The sequence below is a fragment of the Crassostrea angulata genome, chromosome 9, assembly GCF_025612915.1.
Source record: "Crassostrea angulata isolate pt1a10 chromosome 9, ASM2561291v2, whole genome shotgun sequence".
NCBI lineage: Eukaryota > Metazoa > Mollusca > Bivalvia > Ostreida > Ostreidae > Magallana > Magallana angulata.
This window is the reverse complement of record NC_069119.1, coordinates 27,455,603-27,473,611: the sequence shown is the minus strand read 5'-3', so window position 1 is coordinate 27,473,611 and position 18,009 is coordinate 27,455,603. Positions and strand designations below refer to the sequence as shown.

The 18,009-nt window shown below is 32.9% G+C and overlaps 2 protein-coding genes across 2 annotated transcripts in view; both read left to right on the top strand.

The window, feature by feature from the left end:
- Positions 1 to 7,431, top strand: part of LOC128163634 (integrin alpha-9-like) — a 56,265-nt gene extending 48,834 nt beyond the window's left edge. Inside the window, exons 14-21 of the mRNA XM_052827263.1 lie at positions 1,902 to 2,039; positions 3,295 to 3,764; positions 4,523 to 4,685; positions 5,100 to 5,198; positions 5,580 to 5,699; positions 5,857 to 5,934; positions 6,532 to 6,663; positions 7,072 to 7,431. Of these exons, the coding sequence (XP_052683223.1) occupies positions 1,902 to 2,039; positions 3,295 to 3,764; positions 4,523 to 4,685; positions 5,100 to 5,198; positions 5,580 to 5,699; positions 5,857 to 5,934; positions 6,532 to 6,663; positions 7,072 to 7,386 (1,515 nt within the window). The 3' untranslated portion in view covers positions 7,387 to 7,431. The remainder of the gene's footprint in view (positions 1 to 1,901; positions 2,040 to 3,294; positions 3,765 to 4,522; positions 4,686 to 5,099; positions 5,199 to 5,579; positions 5,700 to 5,856; positions 5,935 to 6,531; positions 6,664 to 7,071) is intronic.
- A 6,060-nt stretch (positions 7,432 to 13,491) lies between these two features.
- LOC128163563 (uncharacterized) lies at positions 13,492 to 17,441 on the top strand. Its single transcript, XM_052827192.1, has 5 exons — positions 13,492 to 13,539; positions 14,938 to 15,040; positions 15,338 to 15,376; positions 16,385 to 16,417; positions 17,265 to 17,441. The coding sequence occupies exons 2-5, from the start codon at positions 14,965 to 14,967 to the stop codon at positions 17,417 to 17,419; spliced, it is 303 nt and encodes a 100-aa protein (XP_052683152.1). The 5' UTR covers positions 13,492 to 13,539; positions 14,938 to 14,964; the 3' UTR covers positions 17,420 to 17,441.
- The last annotated feature ends 568 nt before the right edge of the window (positions 17,442 to 18,009 follow it).

The following is an 18,009-nucleotide window of genomic DNA, read 5'->3' as shown; positions in this document are numbered from 1 at the left end:
CAATTATGATTTTCGTTTAGTTTATTCTTATTTTTGCCAATCAGTTTCAAATTAAAAATAGAAAAGGAAAGAAATAGACCTGCACCAGTCTCTACGTTTTATAGTTTTAGCGCTCGCTCTGATACCTTGATAATTCTAAACATAGATAAATGGAAGGATTTATTAAAAAACTGAAACACTGTAGAATGAAAACAGAGAAATTTGAGCATGTCTATGCCAAAAAATATACAAGACCGTCTGCACGATACTAGCACTATTAGATACTATTTCATTCTTTGCAAAATTGGATTTATTTATATATCCTGTGATCGGATGGCTGTTAAGTACAGATTTTAGTATAATTAAATTTGAATTCATGCATATTTGAGATTTTAGATTAATATTTCAGACTAATATTATTGAAATTTATTTGAGACATTTGAGAGCACACAGGAAATTGATGTAACTAAAAATTGATGAAACAGGCCACGGGCCTTGTTTACACAACAAATAATTATGATCCATGTACATGTTTCTTGCTTTTAACCTTATGACTGACTCTCAAATTTCATTTGATCATTAGAAATGCATTCCTAAAGCATTGTACATAATAATAATAATGGAAAAATAGAATTTGACCAAAATCGTTACAATGTCCTTTGAATTGCTAAGCTCGAAAAGTAAACTTTCATTTTAGCAGACATTATTACTATCATTATTCCTATAATGTGCGTCACGTTTGTTTACCCGTCGAATGGTTTTTTTTCTCTAACGTATACTTTATTGTGTAATTAAGCTATCGGCACGTACGGAGGAAACACATTCAGCATGATAAAAATTGTGCGGATTACAGGGGTAAAATGCTTGATTATACTGTGACGGAACTTAGATAAAAATAATAACATAACGTGTATATTTACATGTTGCAAACACATAAAGGAAGCTGGACAGTTATCAAACTAACCACCATATCAGAGCTAAACCTTGTCACTTGATGTTTTCGGCCATAAACTAATATTTGGTTGAGAAATTTTTTTAAAATTTGAATTTTAAAATTTAAGCATTTTCCTATATATTTTTATACCGAGCTCTTCATATAAATGAGGTAAATATAGCCTAAAAATGATCAAGGCCATCCAGCCTTCTTAAGATGTAGCCCTTTAATAGTTTCTTGGTATGAAGTATTGTCTGCATACCAAAATCGTCAAACAATGGATTACAAAGAGTTCAGATGTCGATTATAGAAAACATTACGCAGATTTTAAAGCAAAAAATTATTGGGGACTTCATCAGTTTTCCAAAGGTGAATCAGTGATGAAAATATTAATATTTTCCTCTTAGTCTGCACTTAGTGTTTAAAGAAACAAAATTTTGCCGGAAAATGACCAGTTTTATGCAATTTTATGGACAGAAAATGAAACCTTCATGATGTCTTATTTATAAAAGGTTTTTTTCGTGAAAGTTATTTAAGCTTTACAAACTGAACTTGCACATGTTTATGAAATACCAAGCGTGATAACTCGTCGTGTTTCGGACTATAAAGAAAATAATTCATTTAATAGTTATAGACATAATCATGATACCTCTGTTTGTAAAGTGATTTTTTCTTCTTCTTCTTCTTCTCTCTCTCTCTCTCTCTCTCTCTCTCTCTCTCTCTCTCTCTCTCTCTCTCTCTTTGACATGTACATGTACATGTATCTCAACTGAACAGAAGTGAGCTTTTCCATCTATCTGTCCGTCTGCTAGGAAACTTTTCACATATTTGACCTTGGGTCAATTGTAAAAATTGGGGAAACTGTAAAAATCGTGACCCCTGACGACCAAAGCTGGGGCCCAAAGAAAAGATCAAAGTTTAGTAAATAGAAACAATGTTTTAAAAAATGCGTAGAATCGATATCATTACGAATAAGTTTGTATTATAGAATTTCCAAGCGAAAGTGGATGGTGTGGAAGTACTTATTGAGCATGCGCTTCATACCACGAACTCCTCCACCATTGCATTGAACAATTTCATTGGCAGCAGAGAACTTCCGGTTATACCACCAAGTTATACATACAAGGTATGCTATTGCAGGAGTCGATTAAGATAAACCTGTACAATGTTTTATATTGGGTAATCTGTCTGAATGAGTAATAGCACAATATATATTGTAAGCAATGCAACGTTACAAGAGATTGTTAAATGCACAAGCACCTACTGATAAAAAGGAAGCATAACAAACCCAAAAAAAAACAGCCACCTTTTTCTGAAAATGTTGAGAGTATGAGTAAATAAGTATGTATAAACATCTTTTTAAAAGAATTTAAAAGAAAGCAATATTTTCAAGACAGTAAAGTTCAATTTGGAATTGCAACATTTGACTATATTCTTATATGAAATCATTTGTCTACTAAATAATGGAAAGGCTGAAAAAAAGATATTAAAAGAGTTTAAAATTTTTACAAAGCAAGAGATGGAATTCGATATGATCAATAATAACTTATTTCATTGTATGGAAAATTTATCAGGTTCACTTTGATTGTTATTGATGCATCATATTGTGACGTGTTAAAGCGCTTCTTATCCAATTAAATACATGTAGATGCTAGTTTTCTTTTCCATGTCAGATAAAAGATACATTTTTGTACGGAAGCGTATTGCTGCCAAATGATGTGTCGTAAATATACGAAATTTCAGGTTTTACACACGTTCGAATGAGACTTAGGTAGTATTGAATACATGTATGTACAAAAAGATTTACAAACGACGTAAAACTAAGTGAAACAAACCACATGAGGTTAAGTTCTTTGTACATAAAAATGAATTATTTTTAAGGGGGACTGGATGGATGTGTCTAGTAATTGATTTTTAGTAAGACTATTTTAACCTGCTTTAGATGAACACAACTGTATATAGATATAGGAACACGTTCATTTTGTAATGCTTAAATATTTGGATTTTTTTTTAATTACTCTTGATTTCAGTTAAAAACATAAAAATCCCATATTTTAAACTGTCAGGTAGACAATGCATTCAGCCTCCTTTAAATGACAATCTAAAAAAAACCTTACTGCGTATCTAGAAAATTCACTTTCAAGATGTTATGTCGTACATTCGAGTTTTAAGACGTGCATAGGAATTACATATAATATATCTTACATTGTACATACAAGATACCAAATAATACGAAGTCGTAAACATGAGAAATTTATTGCGTTAAAATAATATCAAGTGACAGCAATGAATACGCTTTCGTATTTTTTTTTCTTTTTTTGTATAAGATTTGTTGTGAGAAAGTTTAAAAAATTCAAACCATCAAGTTATGTTGATAATAGTTTCTTTACAGCACATTTTGTGACGAAGTAATAGATTGCGTCATTAGAGTTTCATTACATCAGCAATGGGAAAACCTCTTAAACGGGACATCTTTAATTATGGACCCAGGAATGGTTACCTTGGTAACAACACTGACAACCACCGCCAGCGGAGTTTCTGCCAGTGACGTCACGTTGTTTCAAATTATTCCGACTGGAATTGCCTTCGTTGAAATAGAGAGGGCAAATCTAAATCGAACACTGCCGTGCACAATTGAGCAAATTCGTTTGAAGTGTCTAATAGGATTATTGAAGGCAAACGAAACCATTGTTTTGAGACTTATTTATGAAATACGACAGGCGATGGTGAACACATCAACCATATCAATGCAAAGTGGATTAAATTTCGGATTGACGAATAACTCATCTCCGAAAGTGTTCGAAAAGTATTCTGTGAAGGCTGTAAGGAGTGTCTATGCTGATGTCAAAGGGTACAGTCATTCTGAAAATTATATGCAAAACACTCTTACGAAGGATAAGTGGTCAACAATTAGATAGTGCTAAAATTTCTGATATGATGAATTTAAGTATGAACTATTATTCAGTTAAAAAAACATCATATTAATATTTCAGCCTTTTAAATTTCAAAATTTTCTATATATCTACGCAAAAATCCCCTTATATAGAGGAGTATAACATTTGATTTCTTATTCTTTAATAGCATTAGGTTTTAACAGATTACATTCATTTGTATTTCATCATTTCTGTATGAATGATAGATTTCTGCGATATTATCCTTAATTTTGTTATAGCTATAGCAATCAAGGTTCTCGAAACTTTGTTTTGAAACCAACCTAAATAAGAACACTTGACTAATTCATAGGAATAGATAACGGGTTTCACGAAAATTCAAGAACACGAGGCCATCACTCATAATAATTATGATTTCAAAGCATTTGTTAATTCTGATTACTCTGGACTCATTTAATTTCTTGGAGCCAATTTTCAGGGATAATATTTTTTGTTTGCTTATTCACGGGGTGTAAATTTCATGGATGCATGGGTATTCAGTTTCAGTAGGAAATCAAATTTAAATCTTTTATGATTAATTTTCGTCGAGGATGTCATTTCGTGGTCGAGGGCTAATCACGAATACCACAAAAATTGAGCCATCATTAATGTTAATCATTTCACAGTAGTACACAAGAACAAAACTACCCACTGTTGATATTTGGGTTTTTTCCCCCAGATATTCACGGCCTACAAACTACGTTATGGTCAATACTCATGAAAACAACTGGATACAGTTCAAGCATAAGTTCTTTTTATCGTTATGGCGCCCTGGAGAATCAGAAATTGTGCATTTCTTTTTCCCTGTCTTGTGGAGAACTTTGACACTGTCCAGTTCAGATGTAAGTTCATGTATGTGCGTGTTTTATCATTAAATCAAAAAAATAATTGCATTTTCCTTATTAGTTTTAGTGATAACTTTTTTTAAGCATAGGGTATTTAGAAATAACAAAGTAGAAAAAAAAAGTAGTACATCACATGTTAGCAATTAAAAATTGATTTTACAAATCGCAATTATAACAGATATCATACTTTTAAAAGATATGGCTAAGCTTCAACGATTGAACCATATAAGATTTTGTTCTTGCTTTCAGAATAGTCAACATACATTGTGATACATGAATTAATATAATGATTTTGCCTTTTGTATCTAACAATTGCAACTCCTCGGGTTTTTCCGGCAGAGCTCGGAAGAATTGAGATCTTGCCCGAAAGGCCCAAGAGGTTGCGAATGCAATGGTTGATTGTTAAACTAGGTTGATATTCAACATGGAGAAGGCGACATCACCTGTGTGATAAATAATGGAACAAACTCAAGTGAAGAACTAGAGAGGATAATGGCTCTCAATCAAAAGGTAGTTTTTGTTTAGAATGAACATTGAATTATATAATCAGCAAATACCAAACGTAACATTATCTATTATTTTTAATTTAAAACCAAAACTAGAAAAAAACTTAGAATTTCTTTAATTTTCAAAATAATTCAAAAATGGTTGGAGTAAGTTATTATGCCTCAAAATACCGGTGATGATGAGTACAATATCGTACATCCGGTTTTTTTCGTGTGTCAAATATATGCAAAAATGGGGGAAATCTGTAACAATTGTTTTTTGTGTCAGTCATATTTTGCGATTTAAGAAGTTTCTTATAGAAAATGAGATTTAAAATAGATCGTGAAAAAGCAAAAATTAGATCATCGCGAAAACTACCGGATATACGGTATTATCATATTGCAGATATGCAGGACTGTTGGTTGTGACGTGCTGACCTGTGAAATAAGACCAACGTCCATACGAATAACACTGGCAGCGTCCTTTAATCTGGTTGTCAATTCCAGGAGACTACCCTTTGCCGAAGTATAAAAACTAACCACCGATCTCTCTCTCTCTGTCTCTCTCTCTCTGTCTGTCTGTCTCTCTCTCTCTCTCTCTCTCTCTCTCTCTCTCTCTCTCTCTCTCATGTTATTTACTTTGATCAAACTTCTTATGCTTTTACTCATTTTTTTTAATAAAGGAAATAACAGAACATGGATATTCAACTTACATGTGCTATACAAGCAAGTTCGTCATTCATGGAGAGAATCCGTTATGTGTGAGTTTATTTCTCAGTTTGATAATATGACTGGCCAATTGTTGTTTAACATCCATCCTAGACTTTTTATTACAAATGTCTTTGATTTTAAGGTAAAATGAAAAATTTAAGAATCTAAGAATAATGATTCAACAACCCGCCAGTCCCTCGAGATTTCCGTTCATTTCACGGAATTCTTCATCAGCGAAAATATCACAAAATATAATCGCGCTATAAATACAATTGTATACAATGCATGTGAACAAGGGCTAGAAATTTTAGAAAAGTACAAGCTAATAAGTTAACAAACCTCAATTCACTAGCTGAAAAAGAAATTAGGCACCAGACTTTGTCGTTGTGAACATTTCTTGCCACGAATCAGACATTTAACGTGTATTACTGTTGGTTTTTTTTTTATCAATAGAGTAGTGGTTGCAAATAATAATAGTCGTAAGCAAAATTAAGTCCTCGCAAATAAATGTCGATTAATAGCGGTTGACCGTTTTAATAAATCTCTCTTAGTTTGATATTATTGCTTAGTTCATCTATTAAACCTGATTGTCATTTGGAGGATACAGTGAAGTTATTGTTCTATAATGTTAACATGTACAATTACAGCGGAACTTAACAACTCAAATTAAGGATATTTCGCTGCATGAAACGGACGGGAGAATTCATTATTGGTTCGTTACTCTTGCTGTTTTCACAGGAGTGGCCATTATTCTACTACTGAGCTTCTTTTTATGGAAGGTATACATTTGGGATAACATATGGATGATAACGAATATCCGGGTTTTATTTAGCATTTGTCTATTTTTGTCTATTTTTGCAAAATTCGTGGTCACCTCTATAGGCCTAAAATAAAGCAAACAAAATTTAAAATACCTTGTACGTTTAAGAATCACCGAAGCATTACTTACATGTAGGCATATAAAACATTTTTCAAATGTACTTTGTTTTCAGACAACTTACATATTACATGTAAGCTAAAACAGCCCGACTTTATGTGTCTTTGAACTTTTACTGGTCTCTTTTAATTTACATATAATCATTCAGTGTTTTACATCTTTCTTTTGTCAGTAATTCATATTTTGTTGTAAATATTGGACATCTATTCGAGGAAGTTATAATAAATGTACTCTCATTATTTCTCTCCAGTGTGGATTTTTCTATCGAAGAGCTCTTCATGAACTCAAACTTAGAATCGAAATCCAAAAACTAAGCGCCGTTCACCTTCTCTCAGCACAAAGAAATTCATCGTCTCTGGACACAGATAACGATAACGAAACATTTGTTTTGACGCCATATCCTAGCGGAAGTGACGACACACAGGTCATGACCCCTCCGCCGGGTTATCTAGAAGCTACTCACAGGACGTCAAATTCATCGACAGATTATTTCTTCAACTTTGACGACGACGACGGATACCTCATTCCTGTCTTTGACTCCAGAAAAAATGACTCTCCAGATTGATTATTGCTTGACGATTAAACAAAAATAAATATTATGAATAATCAATATCTTGTTGTTTGCTTTTTTATAAAATATGTATTTGAAAGAAAGTTTACGTTCAGTCAGGCTTGTGGCTCACTTGACCATCTATGCGAGTGTTTTCGAATTCATTAAAGAATTATTAATTTTTTTAGATGTATGTTTGCCGCAGATTATTAAATTATGATATTTGCGTAATATAACAAGTATGTGCCAACTATACTAGCTTCACCCTTGCTTATTGTAAATGATATGTTAACGGCGTTACCGTTGAACCGAGCGCAGCAGGAATTAACGCATACATGTATCTATCTCACCTTTCACCATTGTCGATTACATTTCATAGACTTATCCCTCCCTATAACATAATGTCTTCTCAAATTAAACAGTTTACCCCCTTTCCTAATCAGAAGTTTTAAACAGCTACAATCTTTATTCTAAATCCAATATCGCCTCGCCCTAAATGAAATATATATATATACCGTAGAATCGTTTAAATTCGTAGGGGCCAAATTTCGTGTATTTTTGGTTTTTAACTTATTCCTGGGGATTTAATTTCGTGGGTACGTCATCAGTTTTAACTTCAGTAAAAAAGAATACTCTTTCTAAAAAAAAATTCGTTGAGGATTTAAATTCGTGGGGGAAGGGCTACCAACGAATACCACGAAAATGACACACCACGAATTCTAATGATTCCACAGTGTGTGTATTAGAGAGAGAGAGAGAGAGAGAGAGAGAGAGAGCGTTTGTGTGTCTGTACATCAGTCGACTGTTCTACATTTTGGACATACTGCCAAAAACTCATTAACATGGCAAGTGCCGTAATAAGCTGATGGTGTTGAATCTTCGATTGTTTTACATCACCCAATATGTTTATTTTAATATTAGAATGTTTGATATTTTAATCTAATAACCTTTAATCTTTTTATTAAAAATATTTCGTATTTCCAAATATATAAATGATAATGTATTTTTTAATTTATTCTGAAATTGGGTGACATTTTTTTAATTATTAGAATTTGTCTTTTTCACTTTCAAAAGACAGGCGCTCCTTTTTAATACTTTTGGATCGTGCGGAAAAAAAGGGGGAGGTGGCAAAAAAAATTTGAAAAAGAATCATTAACACACCAGGCACACAATATTCAGTTTTTCCCACCACATATAATTATGTTTGATCACTTTCAGTATTGGGAAGAAGGGGGGGGGGGGTAAAAACCATTGAAACATTGAAAGATGAATAAAGACGCCAACACATATTGACCCGTTTTTCGCACCACACATAGGTTTGGTCGCTTTCAGTTTGCATGGTGCTCCCTTATACTTTCTTATCTAACGGAGAAAAAAAGGGGGGGGGGGCAAAAAAAATATTGAGAGAAAGACTCATAAAAACGCCAGCACATATTGTGTCCAGTTTTTTTTCCACCACACAAATGTTTGATCACTATCAATATGTTCGTGGCTACCTTTTTGTACTTTCTTATCTAACGGAGAAAGAAAAGAAGGGGGGAGAGAGATCCATAAAAACGCAAACACATAAGGTCCAGATTTTTCCACCACATTTTCAGTATGTTAGCTGCTCCCTTATTATACCTCCTTATCTAATGGATAAAAAAGTAGGGGGGGGGGGGTGTAAAAAAGGCCATTGAGAGAAAGATATATCAAAACGTCAGGCACATAATGTCATGTTTTCTCACCACACATTGCCTCGTCAGCGCGGTAATTTATTTTACTACGCTGTCATTTTTTCACTAACATAAACGTCAAAGCGAATAAACAAGAAAGAAATTTCACGAAAGAATAATGCGCGAAAGTTCACATTCCATGCACCGAATCGCTGGCCGTTCACCTTGACCTCTGTTTTAAAGTTTGAGTGCATATTATAAATGCATATTAGCCTCAGCCTGGCCTTTGATTCGTGTAAACTTCACACCGTAAATTTGATATGCATTGGGCATATTTAAAAAAAAAATAATTTTGATATGTATTAGGCATTAATCTTAACGCACATGGACACATTTTAATACATGTAATATTGCATGTATACGAAAGCTGTCTTTAATGACGGTATTTTGTTCAATATGAACTTTCAGCTGCTTAAATTTAGAATCTGAATCATCATTACGTCAAATTATTGTGCAGATGCAATATAATAAGAATATTTACTCATAACGCAAATATAACATATATCACCTTTTTCTGGATTTATATAAGCAAACATTTTCACTGCAAAAAGCTTCTTAAAGGGAGGGATCATTAGTAAAATTAAAAAAAAACCCTGACAGGATGATGCTGATCGAGTAATATTTGAGAGTCTTTCGCATATAATCAAACACCTTGACTTAGATGCCTTTGATGAATGACTGAAGGACTGATTAATTGGTTAAAGACCATAAAATTATGTAAAATTACCATTGTTAAAATACTTTGAGATACGGATGTTGTTTGTAAGATTACCATTTGTAAAAGTGTCATTGATACATGTAATAAATAGAAGGACCGGGTGTTATTGGTAAAAGTATATTTATTTTGTAAAGGACTCGTATAGAGGCTTATACCAATGGTTGAATTTGTTAAAAGCTCTGATAGGCTGATATTTTGGTAAAAGAATGAGAGACTAGCAATATACTTCAACTGGTTGGCGTCTCTAGTAACACACTCTCTAAATGACTGTTGTCTTTGGTATATACTTATAAGGGAATAGTGTAAACGATAAAAGAACCATTTGAAAAGAGCAATCAGTGACGGATTACGGTGAGAAAAGCACGATTTGTAAAAGTGCTATTATTAAAAGAAAATCTCTGAGGGACATGCGTTTTTGACCATTGTTAAAAGACTCTGGTAGTCTGGGGACAAAGCTGAAGGAGGCCAGAATCTTTGGTTAAAGTAATACTGGTAAAACAGAAACTCTAAGCGGCAGGTTTCATTGGTGAAAGTGCCATTTTGAACGACTTGAGAGACTGATGTCATTGGTGAAAGTGTCATTTGTACAAATGCCACTGGTAAAAGACTCCGAGAGACTGATCTTATTGGCGAAAGTACCATTTATAAATGTGCCACTGGTAAAAGACTCTTAGAGATTGATCTTATTGCTGAAAGTGCCATTTTGTACAAATGCCACATGTAAAAGACTCTAAGAGAGCGATGTTATTAGTAAAAGAGCTATTTTTAAATGTGCCACTGGTAAAATACTCTGAGAGACTAATCTTATTTGTGAAAGTGCCATTTGTACAAATGCCACTGGTAAAAGACTCCAAGAGACTGAACTTATTGGCGAAAGTGCCATTTATAAATGTGCCACTGGTAAAAGACCGTGAGAGAATTAAGCAACTGTTAAGATGCTCTCAGGACAGACGTAATTGTCAAAAGATTCTGGTTCTCTCGGTAAAAGACTTTGAGACGCCAAAGGAATTGTCAAAATAATTTCCGAGATGCTGGAATCGTGGGTGATCATACATTAAAGGCGACAATTTTCTTTATTTGTGACCTGACGTCAGTTCCAGGATAAGACACTGTACTTATAACCATTAGCATAAACCTAATTGCCACCGATTATTAATAATTGTCAGCGTTGTTGTTAAATGCTTTTTACAAGCTTTTGATAACACAAGAAGACGTTATGTTTTGGTTGATAAATTCATTTACCACCTGTGACGAAACGATGTTTTAAAAGGGAGAAAGGATTTTAATTTTATGATGTCGTGATAATTAAGTCATGATGATAGAATCTTGTAGAAGAAAGTAAACAGAACACAAACCGGGGCCGTTCACTTTTGTTTTTTTGGCCGCTCGTTCAGTCTCCCCCTATGAATTGCAGTCTAGCGAATCTTAAATCAGGAGAAGCGCTGAGACATGAAAAGATGTTTACTCATAGTAAAAGATTTAGGGGGCTTAGAGAGAGAGAGAGAAGAGAGAGAGAGAGAGAGAGAGAGAGAGAGAGAGAGAGAGAGAAGCAAGCGCCGAGACATGAAACGATCTTAACTCATAGAAAAAGTTTTGGGGGTAGAGAGAGAGAGAGAGAGAGAGAGAGAGAGAGAGAGAGAGAGAGAGAGAGAGAGAGAGAGAGAGAGAGCACTGAGACATGAAATGATTTTATTAAAATATTTGGGGGTTTTAAGAGAGAGAGAGAGAGAGAGAGAGAGAGAGAGAGAGAGAGAGAGAGAGAGAGAGAGAGAGAGAGAGCTCTTGACATTGGAAAAGGCATGTGCACAGGTACATGTAGTAATATTACTATCTTACATAACTATATTACTATCCCATTATTCAACCCAAGTTGTTTATAACAAATCGTTCTCATTAAGTCATAATGGGCGGACGTCTAATTCAATTAGTCATGCTGTACACGTAAATAAGGCCATAAACAACTGTGAAAAATTGGTAAAATTGAATGAATGTGTTCACTTTGTAACCAAAACAAATACTTTCTAACTAAAACGTAAATAGGTGTTATAAAGAGGAAGCGGTGTTTCTCTGGTATCCTTACATGAAGAAAGCAAATTTTAGTATTCTTCACAATTGCTATTATACTGTATATTTCAGTATTTGAAATTCAGAAATCAATGTTAATCTCTCTGATTTTTAAACCTACCTTCTCTACCTAACTTTGCGACGTTTCTTACAAATATCATTAATTTTAGAGAACATTTTATATTAACCCTTGTTCCAATTCAAAATACTTCATTTGATTATCATTAAATTATACTGAAGTTTTACAATTAACACACAGTTTCTATAGCTATGCAAAATATACTATTAAACGGTTGATTTTGAAAGTTAATTGGTACAATGGCATGTGAATTTCGATTTCTTTTTGTCTATTGCAGGAAATATCATATAAGCTACTGGAATGATTTTCGGGTTTGCAGTGTTTTTAACTTTTTCTCATAATATATAACGAAAAATTATATGAGTCAGTTGATGCTCTTACAAATGGCTTTCAGAGTATGCTCTTAAAAGGACTGAATGGTTGTGACGTTTTAGATACTATATTGATCTCCTTAAGAAGAAGAGTAGTAAATCTGATTGACGGACTTTTTTTGCTAAATGATAGTTTTTAGCTGAACTTCATTTTCAAATACATAAAGATCCAATTGACTCCTTAAAGCGTTGAATATACACATGTAGATTCAAGTGCGACTCGGTCAACTGACTGCTAAATGGATAGATAGATAGATAGATAGATAGATAGATAGATAGATAGATAGATAGATAGATAGATAGATAGATAGATAGATAGATAGATAGATAGATAGATAGATAGATGATTGACATACAGATTTGTAAAACGTTTGCTAAATTTATCACTTGGGATGCTCGGTTGCAACAAATCATATTTTAAACATATTTTTTTTTTATATAAAAGATGTTATTTAATTTTTTTTTGAAATATATTCTTTATTTTTACTTTTAAAACTAAAGTGTTAATATGCGTATGCAACATCTTCCAAAGACTTTTACTTAAGTGAGTAACGGCGTAGAATGATAAGTTTTCATTGATGGTCTTTTCATACAAAGATTTATATTTTTTTCATCACCTTTTACACATTAGGGTGAAAAATTATGAATTATTGTGTTATCAGCGCGTGACTTTTAATGGACAAGACAGTTACAGCGTGACGGTTAACTTGTGGCTCAATAGTTCATAGCTTGAAACGAAATTTATAACACCTTTTACCATCCTAGCTTTACGTCTAATGATAATTATACCCAAAGAGAGAAAAAAAATCAACCCCAAAACAGAATAAATGTAGCTCGTACCACGCGCGCGCCGGTGGTATTTGTAATTTCAACACGTGTGAAACATCAAAAAGGCGAAAAAAGGAAGAATCCATTAGATAAAAAAAATCCTTGCTGAATGAAATGAAATGAAATATTGCAGTTTGTGGGTTAGTCGCCGATGAGCGCCCGAGGGTCGCTGATGGTTTGCCAGACAATTATGAGAGCGAATCCAGGCCGGAGCATCAATGACATTAATCAGGTCAGCCACATGAATCAGGACTGACCCAGCGAGAATTTATCCCCCGCCTCTTTTGGCCCGGTACCTTTTGAAATGACGGTCAGGTAAAATCAACGCCTCATATAAAAACCCCCACTTTAAAATATTTTTTTTAGTTTTAATTATACAGGTTCCTCAATCAGGTAATGTGAATTTTTTGTTTCAATTTTAAACAAAATTTTTTTTCGAGAAATGAAATATCAAGATTTTATAGCCATTGATGAAATGTAATATTTTAAGTTTTTTAGTTTATGTTTATCCAATTTAAAACAAATTATAAAAATTGTATGTGTCTACAAGCCTTTTGATTTAAAGTATATATTTGAATTCGTTTTACTGAGAAAAAAAAATTAAAACGATTTCATCATGACGAGGGTTAATAGACATTTTTGAAAAGGGGCATTACATGTATAAATTTTTAAATACAAGTTGTTTTCATTTCAGTGATTTTTTTTAATTTAAAATTATTATTGCAAATTATCCTTTTTATAACAAATATTTGGTTTTGTTTTATTGAAATTCATTAATCTCAAACACATAATTCATTAATTTTTTTTTTTTTAAATATTTACTAACTTCTCGACCTTTTCTTACAATTGAACGGTTTTGTGAATGTTTTCTCGGCGAAAGTGCAAAAATTAATATAGTGTGATTGAATTAAAAAGATTCTGAGTGTATCTCTTTGTGAATTACTACAAATTTCGTACACAAGTACTGTGTTTTTATTATACGACCAGCTATTGTATAAATCACTCCACAACTTTGTCGACCTCATACGCTGGACAAGTGGGCCAGGGTGCTAATTAATCAAAATCATCGTCTTACTTTATATGATTAATCATCACAGGGCTTCAAATGCGCACACCTCCTCTTTGTAAATTAACAGATTTATGTTCCAAACAAATCTCAAAATCTCAAACAATTTATATATTTCGGTTTTAAATACCAGCAAATATTTTTGCATATGCCTTTTTTTTCAAGGAAGAATACGCGAAGAATACGCAAAAAATAACTTATTTGCCAAAAATAGATAACCGCTATACTAAAAGCGTGATTTACGTTTGAGATCATAGCGGTTGTATTTCATTTCCACTTGGTTAGATGAAATTGGAATTATATCCCCAACATGCTCCTAAACTATGGAATGAAAGAAGTAGACGCTCTTAGATACATGCATTAATTAAATTACGACGCTCAAAGCTACACTCAACGTTAATGTATCAAGTCTTGTTTTAAGACTCTTTAAGAGCTATATCGGCCGTATATTAGGTAAATGTAATTTTAATTAAATAAAAAGTGGGGTTTTTTTTTATCAAACTTTTCACGTTAAAATATTTTCTTAAATATGACAATTTTTAAGTCCATTTCATTCAAAAGTATTCAGAAATCTACGATTGAATTATTTATTCTGCGAGCAGGCTAGAAAACGCCCCTTAAAAAATACGCATTGTCACGTTTACATGTACGTAAACGCAATCGGCTATAGTTTGAACTGCCGTTAAATATATTTTTTTATTTCTCAATTCGTATGTGATTTAAAGGTGAGATAATACGGATCTGACGTCACAATGAATGCTGTCCTTTTTTTGACCCTGTGTCTGTTGGGAATGGCGGTTGCCCAGGATCATTTATGGACTGCCTTAGGTAGGATTACGCAAAATCCTTTGAAAATGGAGTTGGAGATTTGATAAATTTTATAAACGACTTAAAGCAATGGTAAAATAAGAGTGTTTAAAACTGGTAACAATTATTTACATAAATAGCGAATATCACAAACTTTTAAGTATAACATTCATCAGGAGAGCTTTTATCAATAATGATTTTTTTTCAAATCTATTGATACGATATTTGTTCTAATTAAATATATATATTAATAGATAAAATTCGATTACTACCTCAATATTACATTGAATTTTTGTTATTTTATTTCCTTTATGACAGCGTTGAACAGAATGCTGAGCCAGAATAATCAGCCTTACGGTAAGGAATTGATAGATAATCTTGTTTTATACAAAGAACATAGTTAGCGGAAATGCATGGCTATATCAACATTTAAAAAAAAAATTATATTAGGAAGCGTTCAGAAACTAACCCCCGCCCCCTTTCCCGTAAGGTATGTCGCGAGTTTGCAAAACTGTAGACAGTTTAGACAACTACAGTAGCAGTTTTGTGCACATTCGTTTATGACGTCATAACGGAGACATTTCATGACTTCCCGCTTCACTTTTTCTAACCAACGCCAAATGCTTTGGGTAATAATAAAAGTATCCTATTTAGATCTATAGTGTAAATGCTATAGTAGTAATCCATACTTATTTTTAATTAAATGTCAGTATGAATTCATAATAGGGTTTTTATTGCTTTAGTTTAAATTTATACATGGTGGCAGTACACAAAATTAAGATCCCCAGCTACTTTAGTTAGTATACTTACAAACCAAAATAAAAGGCATAAAATGACGTTTTGCAGGTACATGTATTATCCCACCCATAGAAACAATCAATCTGGAAATAAAAAAATACATTAGGTCACCAAAGCTTTAAGATAGGTTTAGAATTCCAACCCCAACCACGCAAGCAATCAAACAAACCAAAAACTCTTTTTCTCTGAAAAAAATGGCTAAATCCCCGCCAATGATGTGATTTTTCCCCCTCAATCATTTATTATTATCATCAAATTAATGTGTGTTAGAATGTGAAAAAAAAACCAACATTTATTTCAGAAGACAAAAATCGTAAACATTTGCGCAGTTTTACAAAAATATGTCCCTTATGTCTTGTTTACATTCTAAAGGAAAACAGATGGCTTTTGATCATAATTATGTTAATTAATAAGTCATGTAGACAACAATTTTAATTACTTTTTCATGATTATATCTCCAAAAGAAAAATGCAATTAATTTTCAAGAAAAAATGTTAAAATGATAAACCTGTCATTTTTGCTTCAAATTTGACATTAAGTTGTTATTATGTCATTGTTGTATTACAGGAGGACTCGATTCCAACAGCATTGCGCCAAAGGGTAAGAGTGATTCTTCTTTTATAATGGATTCACATTAATTACTGAAAAATGAAACAGTTTTAAGATATTAAGATACAGTATTAGCAACAATCAACATGAATATTCTGTTTGTGATGAAAACTCTAGCAAATTTAAGAATAGTTCTCTTACACATTTCATGGAATAGAAGTAGTTCTATTATTGATTTAGTATTTTTCTATTATTGTCATTTATCATTCATTTTTAATGCTCCCGTTTTGATGCCTACAAAATTCTATTTTGAACTTCTTTTTTCTTAATATGTTTAGAAATCTAATAGTTGATTACAGTAAAACACTAATAAATGCCACGGAATGAGCTATTCCGCTTCGTTTAAAGCGTAATTCGTCAAGTTTGCAACAAGTCAAAAAGTCAAAGGGATTGAAAATCACTTCGCTGTAAGCGTTAATTCATCACGAGCGTGTTCGCTAGTTCGCTATTACCTTGTTATATTTATATACATAAATGTGTATTTGCTCAACATAAAAATCACTTCGCTGTAAGCGTCATTAATAATAAGCGTGATCGCTATATATCTGTGATTTATTGTATGCTGTAAGTGAACTATTATTCGCGTCGAATTTATTTCGCGATTTACCTGAGATGGACTGGTTCGTGGCGAATAATTTTCGCATCAAGCTTTACTCATACTTGTCTTTTTATATTACAATTGTATTGATTAAAAACTAGTTCGCGACGAGAAACATTCGCGACAATGAGGCTCTCGATAAACCCGCGAAAATTTCTCGCACGCGAATAAAAATTGGTCTGTTGTATAATTATAAATGTGTATTTGTGCTATATTTTTTTCATTGATACCATCTTTAAGGAGCAACGGACACATTAAACCCTAGCACACCCGGAAGCAGGGGATCAGTCCGCAGACGACAAATGAATCCCATGAACTGGTACTGGATGGACCAGATGGTGGACATTCCAGACAGCATGATGATGTGGCCGTTCCTAATGGGAGGATTCAACTAATTGTCGCTGGAGAAGAAAGAAATTAAAAGAAATACTCCCACGACCAGCCATGGATACTGAGTCTTTGAACTGTCTTTGTCTACCGCCGTAATTATTTGTGTCAAGGCCGCTGAAGAAGGCAATTTTTTTTTGTTTCCATCATTTATGTCAATTATTTATATTGCATTCTCTTTTTAAGTTTTATTCATATTCATTAAACAATTTTGAACTTTATCGCCATTTTTTTATCTTAATTTTTTTTATTCGATGTTTGCCCGATCGATATATATAATCGATAAAAATGCCAGCGACTTGTGCGGTGATTTATTAATAACTATAACCGTCAATGCTCTTATGAACACAAATAAAGAATGTATCATACTTTCCTCATTCAAATTATTCATATAAAAAAAGAACAAGAAGAAATTAATGTTACAGCACTCAGAATGTTACATGGACAAAACAGTCAAGCGGTATATTCCGTCCTCCATTTTTTTTATGTAGTTACTCGTTTATCTAAATTCATGATAGTAAAAACGGCAAATGTGATTTACAAACATTTTAACCTTTTTCCAAACAATAGCCATATTCAAACCCTGAGAAAGTATTTT